Source organism: Pieris brassicae, chromosome 9, assembly GCF_905147105.1.
Source record: "Pieris brassicae chromosome 9, ilPieBrab1.1, whole genome shotgun sequence".
NCBI classification, from domain to species: Eukaryota; Metazoa; Arthropoda; class Insecta; order Lepidoptera; family Pieridae; genus Pieris; species Pieris brassicae.
This window is the reverse complement of record NC_059673.1, coordinates 16147292-16163341: the sequence shown is the minus strand read 5'-3', so window position 1 is coordinate 16163341 and position 16050 is coordinate 16147292. Positions and strand designations below refer to the sequence as shown.

Here is a 16050-nt window from a genome sequence, read left to right as displayed (position 1 = left end):
CACAGGTCAAAAATCACATACAATATGAAAACGACATTAGCTTGCTTGGTCACATGGCCCTTCCTAAATAAGCGTTAATGGGTCACGCTAAAATATTGGTCTACGGGCATTCAATAAACAAATTGGTAAACATAAAACACAGGTCAAAAATCACATACAATATGAAAACGACATTAGCTTGCTTGGTCACATGGCCCTTCCTAAATAAGCGTTAATGGGTCACGCCAAAATATTGGTCTACGGGCATTCAATAAACAAATTGGTAAACATAAAATACAGGTCAAATTCACACACAATATAAAAAGTGCATTAGCTCTTGCTTGGTCAGTGACCCCTCTTAAACGTTAACGGGTCACGCCAATGTTTGTCTACGGGCATCCAAAAAACAAATGGGTAAAAATAAAACAGAGGTCCAAAATCACATATCCTTTAATGCTTTAACAATACATATACTATACAATAAACTGTTTTGCAAACGCGACCATGACGCCGCGTTCGCCTCCTCCACAGCCTGCAAAGCACTTTTTAACTCCACATTCTGCGATATAACTTTCGTGTGCATTTTCAAAAACAATCCCAAATAGGCCTGCGCCAATTCAAAATCTTTATTACTCTTAATCATACTGTTGATTAAAAGAATAAATTGTTTCATAACATCAAAAGACCCTCCCACATCCGGCGCCATATTTGACACTTCCGCTTCGATTGCAGATGGCGACATATCTTTTAACTTCATAATACAAACTTCAAAATCACCTTCACTTACGCACGCATCTAATTTCTTTGCAAATGGCGTTAATGTTGATAACGAATCCGGTATAAGGAGCTTGGTATTCTCGTCTTTTCCGATATCAAATGCCAGTTGTAAACTAGGTATGGTTGGAAGGAAGAACGGTGCTGATTTTGGCACTTGTACCACTTTTGCTTTATTTCTCTTTTTAACAATGTCTAAGTTGAGTAAATTAAGCCAGCGTGATGTTGATTGACCCGAAAGGGTTAAGAGTTCTTCGCTGATTTGTTCCGGCGACTTATATTCGGGCTCGCCTAAGTCTATTGTTCCTAAATCTTCTAGGTCTGGCTTTTCAGACACCGTTGTTGGTAATTCTAAAAAGGAATATTTTATTATAAACCAATTGTCAGAGCAATACTAAATATATGTACCAGCCTTACGTTTTTTATAAGTCATACTAATTATTCCAGAAAACATCGTTAAAAGTCGTACTAAACTAGGCACAATGCATTTTTGAATTTTTTTTAATGAATACAAAAAATGTATACATCATTTCTGTACATCGGTAGTGGTTTTTATGTTGATTACGACTTGGTAAGAGTTTGGGGGCCGTTCAAGTTTTACGTAAGCAAAATGGGGGAAGGGGGGGGGGGTGGCTTTCCTCTGATTTTCGAGAGAGTTATTTTTGAGAGCTTCGAATACTTTTGCTGAAAAGAGGACGGGGGGAATAAATTGCAGTACATCTACTTACGTAATACTTGAAAGGCCCCTTGCGGTACACATTTCACCTGTTTCATTGATATGTTTAAGGTGATCAACAGTTGGTGCGTACAAAACCGATAAAATATTGTTGTTATTGTTGTAATCGATCCTAGGAGTACCAGGTCGACCTGTACGGTATTCTTATGTATACAACAGTGCAAACTCTATCTATAGTTCTTCGATTTAACGACGAACTCCCTAAATCGTAGAAACCAATTGACGGTCGGTTTTGCATGTCTTCCATACTCTATATAGCATTACATCCACTCTCCATGACGACAACAATTGAGTAATAAAGTACTTTTTAGGTTGCTAAAATTAGTAAAAACTGCGCAGTTGTGTATATTATTTTGTCGCTTTATTGTCTTAGCCCGCAATAAACTCGACTGTCGACATGCATACGAACTTTCTAAGGAATTCATGTATGCTTGTACATGTAGACTGTTGTTGATTATGACTAATAAATAGGAGTTTTCGATTAAGTTTTTCTTTTTTGTAAATAGCAACAACTCTCTATAACACCATAAAATGCACAATCCCTTCAGTGTCGTTATATAGAGTTTACACTGTATTTAAGTCTGGACTGAAACGTAAAAAAACTTACTCAGTATAGGTACAATAGCAGCCTTCCTGTCAACCGGTTTGAGGAAAATCCTCTCGTATAATAATTTATTGGCCCAAAGGAAAACGCCTAATTCTCCAACGTGACTGGTCGCCAAGTAATCATTAGTCGGGGACATGCTTAAAGATGTACACGGCTCTTCTACCTATAAATAATTACAATTACTATTAGAAATTATATATATATTTAATACTAGAACGTTAAAAATAAAAGGTGAATATAACGAACGGTGCCAAAGATGGCGCTAATCATAATTGTAGACCAAAGATCAGAAAAACTCTACCGTTATTGTTTATGGCGTAGCTCGTAGCAAAACAATCTGGGCCCAAAAATCTTTACAGAATAATCATGAAAACTGATATCGTGAAAGTTACGTGAGGATTTTTTTTATATAGGCAATTGAATATTTGACTTTTAAAATTCTAATATACAGATCACATTAAAATTGCAAGAAATTATTCTATACAGGCCATAAATTTACTAAAATTTTAACCATAGATAAGACTTACTAAAAAAATTAGAGTAGATTTTGTAAATAATAATTTGATAGTAATAAACAAGAAAAGTCGAAATATTACTAATGTTATATATACTTTAGCTTCTCTTGCTTTTCAGTATGTCTCATCTGGTGATTTAATTTAAAAGTTGAGGATTTCTTTTAATTATATGTCAAGATAGTGCTGACACTATATTCGGATGTAAAATTTAACCTTCGAACACTGACATATGTACTTTCTTTGACAACATCTAATCTATAACCAAAAACAACTTGCAATTCTGAGCTGCGACTTTACCTATTTTTGAAGTAAAATTTCTCAGTTAATAATGAACATAAAAATGCGGGAATTTAACTCAAGGTATCTTCAGTGAAACCATCGTAAACAATTAAAGAAAACACTTTTTTTACCGGATTGAAGCTATGTATTATCTACTATAAGATGATTATAAACTTATAATTATTTTACATAATTTTAAAATTTTCCGACATTTCGCTTTGCGCTTTTCAGCGTGCGTGATCACCGTGACCACATAATACATAGCTTCAATCCGGTAAAAAAGTGTTTTCTTTAAATGTATAAAAGCTATGTTAACAAAAGACAATACTATGTGCATCTAAAACAATACAAATAGAATTACCAACTTACAAAAAACAATAGTTTAATATTACGCTGTGATTCAGCATCACTACAAATATCATTCTATCAACTCCAGTCGAGCCCTTGCTACAAGCAATAATAATTTTATTAATACTTACTGAAAATATATCCACTAACTGCGCACTGGGAATATCCCAAGTGCAAATTGTACAGTCCATTGATGTACTTATGAGCCATCTGCAAAACATAAATAATTAGAATCTTATGCCATCAGACACATTTGTGATATTATTATAATAAAATATTTTTCCGCAGGATCAGTGTTCATACATTAATATTAAAACATAACTTTTTTGCAAGTTCTTGTATATATTATTCAGAGCAGTGTTGGCCTAGTGGCTTCAGCATGCGACACTCATCCCTGAGGTCGTAGGTTCGATCCCCTGCTTTGCGTGAAGGAAAGCATCGTGAGGAAACCGCCTTAGACCCAAAAAGTCGACGGCGTGCGTCAGGCACAGAAGGCTGACCACCTACTTGCCTATTAGATTAACAAAGGATCATGAAACAGATACCAAATCTGAGGCCCAGACCTAAACAGGTTGTAGCGCCATTGATTATTACTATATGTATATATTTTTAAGGAATACATAAATAACATAACTGCTAAATATTTCCCAAAATTAACATTTTTGTAAAATTTAAAATTTAACATTAATGTTAAAATTAAAATTTGATAAAACAATAGCAAAAAAAACTATAATGAAACTAAATTTTCCTCAAATATATGACAACATTACTTTTGAGTTCAAAAATGAAAACAAAACAATATATCAATCAAACAAATTATATGTACAATATTAAAACAAATTACCTGCTCTGAGAATCAAAATCAATATCATTTATTTTTCCTGTATGACCCTCAAATGTCCTGACAATATTCATAGTATCAATATCTACAAGAGTTATTGTAAAGTCTTCATGAGCTAATGCCAGTAAACCACTTTCCCTATGGCATTTTGTCATCGCTACAGCACTATCTAATCTCATGACATGGTATGGATTTTTCTCTAAAATATAGGAAAATGTTATAAAACAAATATTTCAGAAAACCTATAATAAATTCCTCAATAATAAAAGAACAATATTATATATAAGCTGCCTATTACCAACGACGAGTTTGATATGTGGTGAAACAACAAGTGTTTGATAATTAAAGACGGGTAAGGTTGATCTCTATCAATTAACTAACACATTCAAAATGAATGAATTAATGAAAATGGGCTGTGGTCTAAAACAATGAACTAAAAAAATCATATTTCAAACTTCAAAAAATAAAAGTAAAAATACAAACCTGACTTAAAACGCCAAAACTTCAATTTTTCATCAGCTCCAACTGTCATAGTTCTCTGATTGCAAAGATCTGTCTCCACACCTCTAACAGCTCCCTTGTGTGCCTGTAACTTTTCATTTCCATAGTGGCCTCTGTACAATCCTGATTGCATATTAAATTTGTGTACTTGACCATTGCTGTAACCTGAAATTGAATATGTATATCATTTAAGAAATTATAGAAGGCGAAAAAAAATGTAATTACTTTAATACCTAGGTGTAACTCTAAACCGAACCTAAGTAGTTCTGAAAGTAAAATTAAATTACAGAATAGTTTATAATTTAGAGTACCAAATAATACTTCCCTATATTAACAAGATATTTCACACAAAGGTATTTTTATAAATAATTAACAGGTATTTAGAATAGTAACAAATTAAAAGTTATACTTCTGTGAATCTTTGAAACTTGTTTTAAATTGCTTTTCTATTAAAGTAGATTATTAAACGACAGTTTTGTAACATAGACAATTTATACAACCATGGATTTAAAAACAAATAGAACTTACCTATTACAGCAAAGTTTCCACAATGTGTGACTGTAATACAAGTAGCTTTAACCTTTTTCTCAAAGACTGGAGGTTTTAACTTATGTTTACCCATACAAAGTTTGTTGTATGACCATGTTGTTGCTGTTTTCATATGTTGATGTAAGGAAGCGATACTGTCCCACTGTTTATCTCTCTGCATACAGGAACTCAAATGTGATATTGGCTCTATTATATTTGTATCTTTTTGGAGTCTTTCTGTAAGTCATAAAACATTAAATTATTTACAGTAAATGTTGAACATATTATTTTTCAATCAAGATTAGTTTGACTTTAATTATTGTTTTTGCCACATCTTGAAACCTTAAATGCACCAATGGATTTCTGGCATAATTATTAATATGTGCTATTTGATGGTATGAAAAATAATTATTGAGAGTGAACTATACAAAATATGGCTTTGAAAATTATGGAGTACAATAAACTAGAAATAATCATTTATTAATAAATATCAATAATAAAAAAATCATTTGTGTATGTCAGTCACTTCACGTCAGATTGAACAAACTAACAATGTGGTACCATGCTTCCTGTTGTAAAAGCATTTTGCTTAGAGAAAAGTTTTGGCAGATTCTTGAAATTTTTAAAAAACAATTTGTGTAGGTAAAAAAGAATCAAATAAATAATCGAAAGTGGATTTTTATTTTCAATCCATTTTCAAATAGCACTTCATATATCAATGAGCCATCAATAGAACTCTACAAACCACACTCATTGATTGGTCCTTATTTTGATAAAACTGGTATGGATGGTATAAATATTCCTGGCCATCACTTACTTTTTTTCTTTGAATTGTTTCTATTGATGGATGCCTTGCCTAAACTTTTGTTAAATGTTTCAGTCACTGTGTTCATTATATGTAATGAACTGTCTCCTCCAGCAGCCAAAATATTTTCCCCGGTGGGTTCACAATATCTTACTAAATGAGGTGGTTTTGCATGTCCTTCTCTGTAAGATAAAAGTATACAAACACATTTTTAAGCTTCGTTAAGTATTCATATTACATATTTTCACTGAAAATTTATGCATACCTTTTCTTCAGAAGTCTGGCTCCTCCATCAGGCATGTCAAATATCCACATTTTCAGTGAATTGTCCCTAGAATTTGTGATCATAAGTGGTTCTGACATTAAACATTGTAAGCCAGCAATTTTTGCTGAGTGTGCTTGTTGTATTTGTGATATAACAGTTTTTTCTTCTAAATCCCATGTTACAATGTGTCCATTATCACTGCCAGTTACCATTACAGGTACTCCATCCATTCTAAATGAAAGAGCGCTTACTCTACCCCAATCATTAACAAATTCCATTACTACTTCATCATACTTTATATTGTGTAAGTAAATCTTTCCATTTTCTAGAGCGATGGCTACAACGTCAACTGCTGGAGCAGGTTCAGTAACTGTTACAGCAGAATTCCAACGGTTAAAAGTATAAACAAGTTTTGATGTTCGAACATTCCATAACTGAAGTGTGCCTTTTTTACTTCCTAGTAATATTTTATTTAAGTAAGTGGGAGGATGACAAATCGTTGATATTTTAAATGATTTTTCAAATTTCAATTCCAAAAACTCTGCCTCTTCCTTAATATCAAATATTTTTAGAACATTATTTTTATCTATAGATATTAAATGAATTCCAAAAGGTAGTAATTTATGAACAGCAGCTTCGTGGCCTTTGTAAACATGTTTTAGTTCACACCCTCGTCGCCACGCGTATATATTATTTTCACTGGCTGTGTAAATATGAAATCCATCCCCAGCAATGCAAGTTATAGGCCCTGGATGTTCTCCACTTACGCTTAACAGGCGGAATTTATCGCAACCATATGTATGAAACCATTTTCCAACGCTGGTACAAAGCAAAGTTTCACCTCGTCTTTTTATAAATCTAGCAACAAAAGGTACATGTGTACTAACATAACCTAGTACCCGTGCGCCGGTAAATATTTGACTGGTGGATTTATCTTCCGTCATTTTTGGAAAATTTCTATATAAGCATATTACACTGGCACGTAATCACAGGTTTTTTGAACGTTAATTTTTTTTGTTGTAAAAATACACATAACCAAAGGAAAAATATGAAAACATGGAACTTATAAAAAAACAGCTAGCATGGGTTTTTTACAATATTTTGAAATTGTATGTACTGTCATTTTGACAGAAGCAATATATATACTATATCAGTTTGACAACTGTTATCTTGCTTAATTATTGTCTTTGTTCTTCAAATAGTCTGTACCCTCTAGTGACTGTTTATTATGTTCTGTGAGTAGTCAGTTTAGTTAGACTTACACATTAGGTTATATCTATTTTCTGATTCCGCATTTTAAGTTTCTTGCATTTTATGATATAAATAAATAGATTTTCATCATGGAAACTATTTTAGAACAACAAAGAAGCTATCATGAGGAAAGAGAACGGACCATGGATGCTATGGTTAAAGAAATTTTGCAGAAAAAGACAGGAGTAAGTGATATTGGGTGTTTTGTTTATATGGCCTTAGTTTGTTTAGTTCCTTTTATTTAATCCAAAATATAAACTAAAATTTAAGATAAAATTGTAAATTTTATTTTTTTAGCATCGAGAAACTATCAATGCAGATCATCGACTGAAGAATTTACATGATGCAAGTATTTTACCATAGTTTGTGTTATTGTGTTAAACATAATAAATCAATCCTATATATTTTAACATTTTTTTCTAACACATATGTTTTAATCTTAATCTCATTTTCATTTATCAAATATTGAGTAATTTGATTAGTATTTATTGCTTTATCAAGAACTATGTACTACATTAATAATTTAAGTCCCAACACATATTTCACAATTTGGTGTTTTTATTTTACATTCAATTACAGAGATATATTGAGTCAACTATAAGGCTTAAAGAACTATATGAGGACAAAGATGGGCTAAGAAAAGAAGAAATTGCAGCTTTGTCTGGTCCAAATGAGTTCTCAGAATTTTATTCAAGACTTAAACAAATTAAAGAATTTCATAGAAAACATCCTAATGAGGTAAACATCACATTTTACTTTAGTGAAATATATCGAGATAAATAAATATATCAGGATATGTATTATTAAGATATTTAAGTGCTTGATAAGAAAATCATGTAACATTTTCTGATTTGATACTTTGCAATGACTTGTTATTATATAAATTGAAGCTAATATATGTAAATTGACATTGCTTTGGGCACATTTATTAGAAGACATGTATGCATGCATGTACAAATTATTTCATTTACTGACTTAAAGCAAAAATAATATTTGATTTAAATGGTTATTCTAACATTTCAGATTTGTGTACCAATGTCAGTTGAGTTTGAAGAGCTTGGCAAGTTGAGAGAGAACCCTGCTGAGGATTTTACAAGTAGGAAATGATTTAGTTTTTACCTTTTGTAAAATGAGCCTCAATAAGTTTTTGTATATTCTTGAGACATAAGGAGCCCATGACCCAGTACCAATCATTATCATATACAATAAAGAAAATAAATAGATAGGAATCTTATTTAATTTAACAATAGAACCTAGTAAAAAAGTACAGGTATTATTAAAAATTATTGATGCCATTTGATATCAGATTTCTACTCAAGTAGCTAGTTTAGTCAATGAATGTAAGTATGTTAATCTGCTAATACTAGTTTAATCTGAGATTTGATCATCCACCAACATGACTCTGTTTTATATTCAAAGAATAGATCTACCAATACATGCTGTGTGATTAAACAAATTAATTAAATAAACTTTGCCAATCAATACTATTATTAAGATGTATCTATACACATCTTCATAACATCTGGACATTTTCGTTATTATCAAATCGCATATTAGGATCATCTCGACTTACATCTCATATTAGACTAATCAATGCTTTAAATAAAACTTATAATTTGAACAGATTTTTTAAATAGATATGTAATTTTTGATGTTGAAAAAATTGATGTTCTGTATTTATTTTTATAGCTCCTGTAGAATTCACTGATGAAGAAGGTTATGGAAAATATTTGGATCTACATGAATGTTATGATAAATATATCAATCTAAAAGGAATTGAGGTATGTTTAATCATTTTTATTTTTTAATAAACATTTAGCACCATTGCTGAAGTTAACTACAGTGTAAACTCTATATATAATAATTACACTGAAAGGACTGTGCATTTTATGCCGTTATAGAGAGTTGTTGCTAAATGTAAAGAATAAAAACGTATTGATAATCAATGAGTCCTAGTTTTTAGTCATGGTCAACAGTCTGCATGTGCAAGCAATCGCAATTTGCAAACAAAAAACGATATTCTTAGAAAATTTGTATGCATGATGCCGACAGACGACTTTATTGTGGGCTAGGATAATAACAAATTTTAGCAACTTAAAAAGTAGTTTATTTTTCAATTGTTGCCATTATTGAGAGTGGATGTAATGTTATGTAGAGTGTGTCATTGTATGGAAGACAAGCTAAATGAACCAAAACCAATAGAAATCTATTGGTTTTGGTTCACTCTACAACAACAACACAACTTCAACACTCTAGATTGCGTTAAATCGAGAGAGTTTAAAATGTAGTTTGTAGAGCCTTGACTTTTCAAATTAAGTTACATAGTCATTTCAAGTCAGTTTCTTTTTATATTTTATGACATTGTATTTTATAATGTGTAAACTTGGTACTACAATGATCCAAGAGCTCATATTAATTACATGACGTTGCGCTCATATATACTCATCTATACTCATATATACTCATACTTCAATCTTTTTCTTTTTGACCAAATCAGTAGGCAATTTTAATGTTAGAAACTCTTCTCCAAGGTTTCAAGTAAGATTCTAAGTGCTTCACTACCTTCTATTATAACTTATAATGGTTTATTTAATTTTTAATATGTTCTAAATGATTTTATTATCCTTTTCAGAAAGTCGACTACATTACATACTTAAGCATTTTCGATCATCTGTTTGACATACCAAGGGAGCGTAAGAATAGTGATTATAGAAACTATATTCGTGCACTTTTGACATATTTGAAGGATTTTGTCAGCCGTGTGAAACCATTATTGGATCAAGCACAAGAAATGGCGTTAGCTCACCAGGAATTCGTGAAGCAATGGGAGGCTGGAACATTTCCTGGATGGCCAGTAAGTATTCAAAATAATAGAGAAGCAAGAAGAAGACGTTAATAACTAAACAAAAGTTTTCATAGAAATATATGTTTGCGTTATTCGCTCTTAAGGTAGGATCCCGGCACTGTACGGATGTACAAATTTTGCACAAACATTTTAGCAAAGTTTGCGCTTGTGTGCGCGCACACGGTACACGTAGTGGACTCGTATCCACGCGTACACGCTCGTTGTTCTCGAACTCGGCTTGCTTCCGCTACCAAAGCGAAAACGTATAATGTGCGCGTAATTTTTTTAATGATAAGGAATATATAACAAAGCACAACGTATTCCTGCCCGTTTTTTATTAGCAACTGTCTGAAGAAAATCAATAACATGAACTCATGAACCAGTGTGCTCTCACAAAAGTTACAGAAGCCAAACGCGATAAATGATAAATGTACTACACGCTATTCGGTACCTTAAGAACTCCTTTAAACATTGGAATCAATTTGCCTTTATTTTAAATTTAGAACGCTTACTGGTTATACATCTGTTAAACTAAAAAAAAACTCAAAGGAGGTTTACTATCTCACGTAAATATATTCAATAGCATATTACGTATAAATGTAATAATAGTAGTATTTAAAACATTATTTTTCGTTATCAGAAAGAAACGGGCGGTGCCTTAACCAACGTAGGTGCTCACTTGGACTTGTCTGCATTCTCCTCGTGGGAAGAATTGGCGTCTTTGGGCTTGGATAGATTGAAATCAGCTCTCATGGCTTTGGGGCTTAAGTGTGGTGGTACATTGGAGGAGAGAGCACAGAGGTATGAAATTTATTCTTAAATAGGAATTAGTCAAAAAAAATAATTAAAGAAAAGGGGTTTTCATGGTTACTGTCAAAACAGTGAAAATTAAAAAAAATTGCGGCAAAATTTTTAATCAAACAAAGTAATATACTTAAATAAATACGTAAATATGCAAAATAAAATAGCACTTTAACAATTAATTTTATTTATTATTTATTTATGTTCTGTGTACTAAACATATGTACATGTTTGTAACGATAGGTATTGATGGTTGCTTACAATGTCTTTTCTGTGTTAAAAGTTAGTCTATAAATATTTCTCTTTATTAATAAAATAGGTACTCAAAAAACTAAAGAGCCTTCTCAAAAATAGTTTCGATACTTATTAATTTACACTTTTAACATCGATACAATTCGCATAATTTTGATTGCACAATAGCATTTCTGACAATCACAGTTAAACGATACAAATTGTCAAATTCAAAATCATTCGTTCATCTAGGTAACACAATATACACATATGAACGTCAAAAACAGAACTGTATATATGCTTCTAATTTAACATTTGGGCCGTAGAACGGAAGAGAAGAACTGGCAATAAACTCTTTGTCATCATGTCAATCATTTGCTTTTTATAAATCATAATTATTTTAAATTATGGTCAAGCTACTTAAGGATTTATTTTATTTAAAAACACGTTAAAAGCAACGACATTTAATAAACATCTGAACTTTCTAGGTTATTCAGTACGAAGGGTCAGACGGCCTTGGATAAATCCCTAGTCGCCAAAAAGGGAGGAAACAAGGCTAAGGCATCAGCTCACCAAAGACATAAGGACATTGCGGCTATTGAAGCTCAAGCGTACAGGTATTTTCTTTGCAAATTAAAAAATGAGGGTACTATGAAATTGTTTTGCTGTTTCTATCTATTTCAGCACAATTTAATTCTTAAGTAAGGAAACTAAAAACTTATTATTATAGACATATTTTAATGTATCAGACCAAAAAGCAAATATATATTATTCAATGATTAAAATAATATTCGGCTGTTATATGTCTTGCGCAATTTTTTTTTATCCCAACACTGAAACGTTAGTTGTGTTAGACAAATTGTAATAATACGTGGGTAACACCGAAAATGTTTAGAACTGGCCAGTTGCTAATGAAAACTTTTTTTGAATTTCAATTTTAGAACTCTTTAGTAACCTAATGTAGTATATAGCATTCATTTGTTTTTGTGAATTGGTGGCAAATCTAAAACTCTTGTTACACGTGAAAATGAACCTAACGTGAGGAAATGTTCGTCCAATCATTTATTATGGCTTTCATTGTGGTCTAATAACAACGTTATAATTTTTGTTTTAGATAATAAAAATGTCCCTTATACATATTCCAGGTTCGCTACTTTAGTTGGTAGTACGCGCGCCGCGACCATAGAGAATGTGACGCGTAGAGCAGCGCGCGCTGCCGGCGAAAGGCGGGATGAGAGCGACGATGACAGTGACACATCTGTCGTCGCTGACATCGACTCTGATGATGATGAGGTTCCATACAACCCTAAGAATCTGCCTTTAGGATGGGATGGCAAGGTGTGTAAAATTAAAAATTTGTTTAGTTAAATATCTGCCAAAACTTCAGCTTCGATATTTAATTGTTTATGCTAACATAAAAACCGTATCCTTATGTCTTGGCGAGAAAACTCTAGTGACGACAGTTACATCAAAGTGACACAATATATAACTTTTAGTATTAAGACCCGGGCTGTCAGATACCTGAACATCCATAAACATTAAAACAATACCTTGAATATATTAAATATATGACGGTGGTGGTAGGTAGATACAAAAAAGACGGCGATATCGAGCGATAGTAGCATGTGCACGTGACGTCATCGCCCCACTACGTTTCGGGTTTATAAAAACCCGAATCGCCGCTGTATCGGAACGCATTTCTCTGGTTGCGTCGAGGTACACGGACCGCTGTCTTAACCGACTGTCACCTCTCTCCCTCACTGCTATTATTTTTATTGATTAAATTATTAATTAATTTGTATTTCATGCTTTACATCTGATGTCTGAGCCAATTCCGACATCAGAAGTGGGATGTGAAAACCAGCTATCAATAATTACCATTTTTTGTAGCAACTACATACCACCGCCGTCATATATTTATTTTTCCGTGTAGAAGTATCTAGAAAAGGCTTTATATGTTTTCATAATATTTTAATGGGTTCACCTCTTTTCACTTATACTATAGTGATAATTTCAAGTCCATTAACACTATTAGCGGTTGCCATGACTACGTTAATGCATGCAGTTGTTTCACATACGTCAGGTGTAAAATATAAATGTTGCCACTATTTTCGTTACATTTATAGTGATGGCAACATGTAGATATAATTCTGAAAGCGTTAATTATTGAATGCGATGCCGCGCTTATGAGGATATTATAAAATGGCTACACATTTTCAGCTATTTAAAATATATAGTATATATATATATATATATATTAGTATTAGTCTAGGGTTTGGATTAGTTAACAAGAATATAGGTTTACGAAATAAAAAAACAGACAGACGTGTATATACCATTAGCTATGCGATAGACGGATTTGTGTCGTATTTCATTTATCTTGATCTAAATGCGCATTTATTTCAACTTTTACCTCATGCGTAGTTGAAGAATTTACATCTTGATAACCCAAAGAATCTCATTAATGGATCGTAATTATTATAATTATCTATTATGCATTTCATCTGATGTAATGAGTTGTTATTGTTCCAAGTAAATTCCCTCATCCGACCATAGTTTATATAGCGTCTAATTAGATATCAACTGACTTCGTGAATAATCATAGTCGAAACTTAAAACAAAGGGAGTTTGCGCTAAGCGCTCGAAAGACCCATTTTTGGACAATTTTAGTATAAAGAACAATTTATATAGCTGACGCTCTAGTGAGTATATGGCAATATAACTATGGACATGATGGTAAAATCTGTTAAGGCTTGCTTGTTTAACAAATACTTTAGTTGCATTTTTTTGTAACGAATTCTCATTTCTGGTTTTTTTAACCAACCAATAAATTCAAAAGTGTTTCAAAATTAATCGTATCTCGTGCGGCATGATTACTCAAGCCTTTTAACCCGGAAAATAATTTGATGAGATAAAATTGTCAATTCCCAGAAAATGATAATTATACTAGAATCTCGGACAAATTGGAATGAACCAATCACTTGAACCTAGTCACGGACCTATGAGGTCAACGAGGCCTATTATATCGTAAAATTATTACATTCTAGTACTATTTATACTTTGTAATCACCAAGACAACTTACAAGCTTCATGAATGAAACAATTATTGCATATTGATCAATCTTATATTAACGATATTATTTAAAAATAAATTTTAATCTAAATATATGTATAATTATATTTTACACAATTTTTTTTTTCATCGGATGAGAATGTTAAGCTTTCCGCCGCCATGGAGTTCCGTAATAGAGAATTGTGTGCAAAAATACTGCACTACAAAAACCGCGTTCTAACCGAACCAACGTAGGATATTAAGTTACCTGTATTTAAATAAAACTTAAAGGTTTCTTAAATTCAAATTTGTAGTTTCTATTTCATTTAACCATAACTTTTTTCAGCCTATCCCATACTGGTTATACAAACTTCATGGATTGAACATCAGCTACTCGTGTGAGATATGTGGAAACTACACATACAAAGGACCGAAGGCATTCCAACGCCATTTCGCGGAATGGAGACACGCTCACGGAATGAGATGCCTTGGGATACCCAATACAGCTCATTTTGCTAATGTCACCCAGATTGAAGATGCCCTTGCTTGTAAGTATACTTAATATTAACATTAGTTCAATCTGTTATCACCTACTGTATCACAGTGTGGGGTGGTTGTGCGAAAACCAAAGTTCTAGCACTTGAAAGAGCTCAGAGAGCAATTATCAAAAACACACCTCAAAAAAGGACCCAACATAATATAATAAGCTACACAATTTGCAAGACAATCTTTGCGCGTAAGCAATACAACAATCGCTCAGCTTATCTCTATAATAGTTTAAATAAAACCCTTAGCTTTCATAATCTTACATGCCATAAATGTAAAATTACTTTAAACCATTGGCTCGGTACACTTAACTACAACAAAACAGAAGCATTGTTAAATCATCTAATATATTTTTTTCCTTAATCCATCTTTTCATGCAACACGCGCACACATTTGTTTCGTCTTTCACAAACACATTACATAGTCATCATAATATATTCATATATTTGTTTATTTTTCTTTTTTTTAAACCAATTGTGTTGGTTGATTAAACTTTATAAATTTAAAGAAGAGCGAAGCTTCCCTGTCACAGGTCTCTGACTTACTAGGGAGGCCTCTATCTGAATTGTATTGTACATATATCTGAACAAATAAAGAATTTTTTTTTTGAACTTGGGGTGATTCAGAAACGAGACTAACTCCTATTTCAAAATCGAATAGATTCTTGACGTACAGAAGTCGTACACTAAACGCTAAGTCTCTGAATCTGTGGTTTACATTCACTACGCTCATAACTAAGTCACAAAAGCAGTGAATTTCAGGTTTGACGCGCGGCGCCAATTGCGTGTTTATGGAAATTGTTTCTGCATTATTTATTGCAACTTGAAAGACAAACAAAAAACATACTCATTTTTGCTATAACTATAGTATAATTTGTTTTAGTGTGGGAGAAAATTAAAAATCAAAAGGAAGGCGAGAGGTTTGTTGCTGAAAACGACGAGGAATTTGAGGATTCTCAAGGAAATGTCGTGAATCGCAAAACCTATGAGGATTTGAAACGTCAAGGGCTCCTTTAAGATTAATATACTATATTAATAAATATCTCAATTTTGTTCCTTAATTTCATTTATCTTGTATTATTTAGATATAACTAGATTATTTTAAGTTCTTTTGGTTACATAGTTGAAATATAGGTACGAAATAATA

At 32.2% G+C, this 16050-nt stretch overlaps 2 protein-coding genes across 3 annotated transcripts; one reads left to right on the top strand and one right to left on the bottom strand.

Annotated features, from left to right (window-relative positions):
• Nucleotides 1-411: 411 nt before the first annotated feature.
• LOC123714456 (WD repeat-containing protein 36) lies at nucleotides 412-7253 on the bottom strand. 2 transcript variants are annotated; one of them, XM_045668698.1, is made up of 8 exons: nucleotides 6179-7253; nucleotides 5926-6095; nucleotides 5109-5345; nucleotides 4563-4745; nucleotides 4083-4278; nucleotides 3370-3448; nucleotides 2097-2259; nucleotides 412-1104 (listed from the first exon to the last, which is right to left on the bottom strand). In XM_045668698.1, exons 1-8 carry the CDS (start codon nucleotides 7120-7122, stop codon nucleotides 419-421), a joined length of 2658 nt encoding a protein of 885 aa, XP_045524654.1. In that variant the 5' UTR covers nucleotides 7123-7253; the 3' UTR covers nucleotides 412-418. The 2 variants fall into 2 exon arrangements, with proteins under 2 accessions (XP_045524654.1, XP_045524655.1); XM_045668699.1 differs by lacking the exon at nucleotides 6179-7253 and having other exon boundaries at nucleotides 5927-6025.
• A 173-nt stretch (nucleotides 7254-7426) lies between these two features.
• On the top strand, nucleotides 7427-15956 carry LOC123714618 (splicing factor 3A subunit 3). The gene is made up of 11 exons (XM_045668968.1): nucleotides 7427-7614; nucleotides 7727-7774; nucleotides 8009-8167; nucleotides 8453-8525; nucleotides 9119-9210; nucleotides 10062-10283; nucleotides 10915-11075; nucleotides 11795-11923; nucleotides 12452-12644; nucleotides 14705-14906; nucleotides 15787-15956. Exons 1-11 carry the CDS (start codon nucleotides 7519-7521, stop codon nucleotides 15918-15920), a joined length of 1509 nt encoding a protein of 502 aa, XP_045524924.1. The 5' UTR covers nucleotides 7427-7518; the 3' UTR covers nucleotides 15921-15956.
• The last annotated feature ends 94 nt before the right edge of the window (nucleotides 15957-16050 follow it).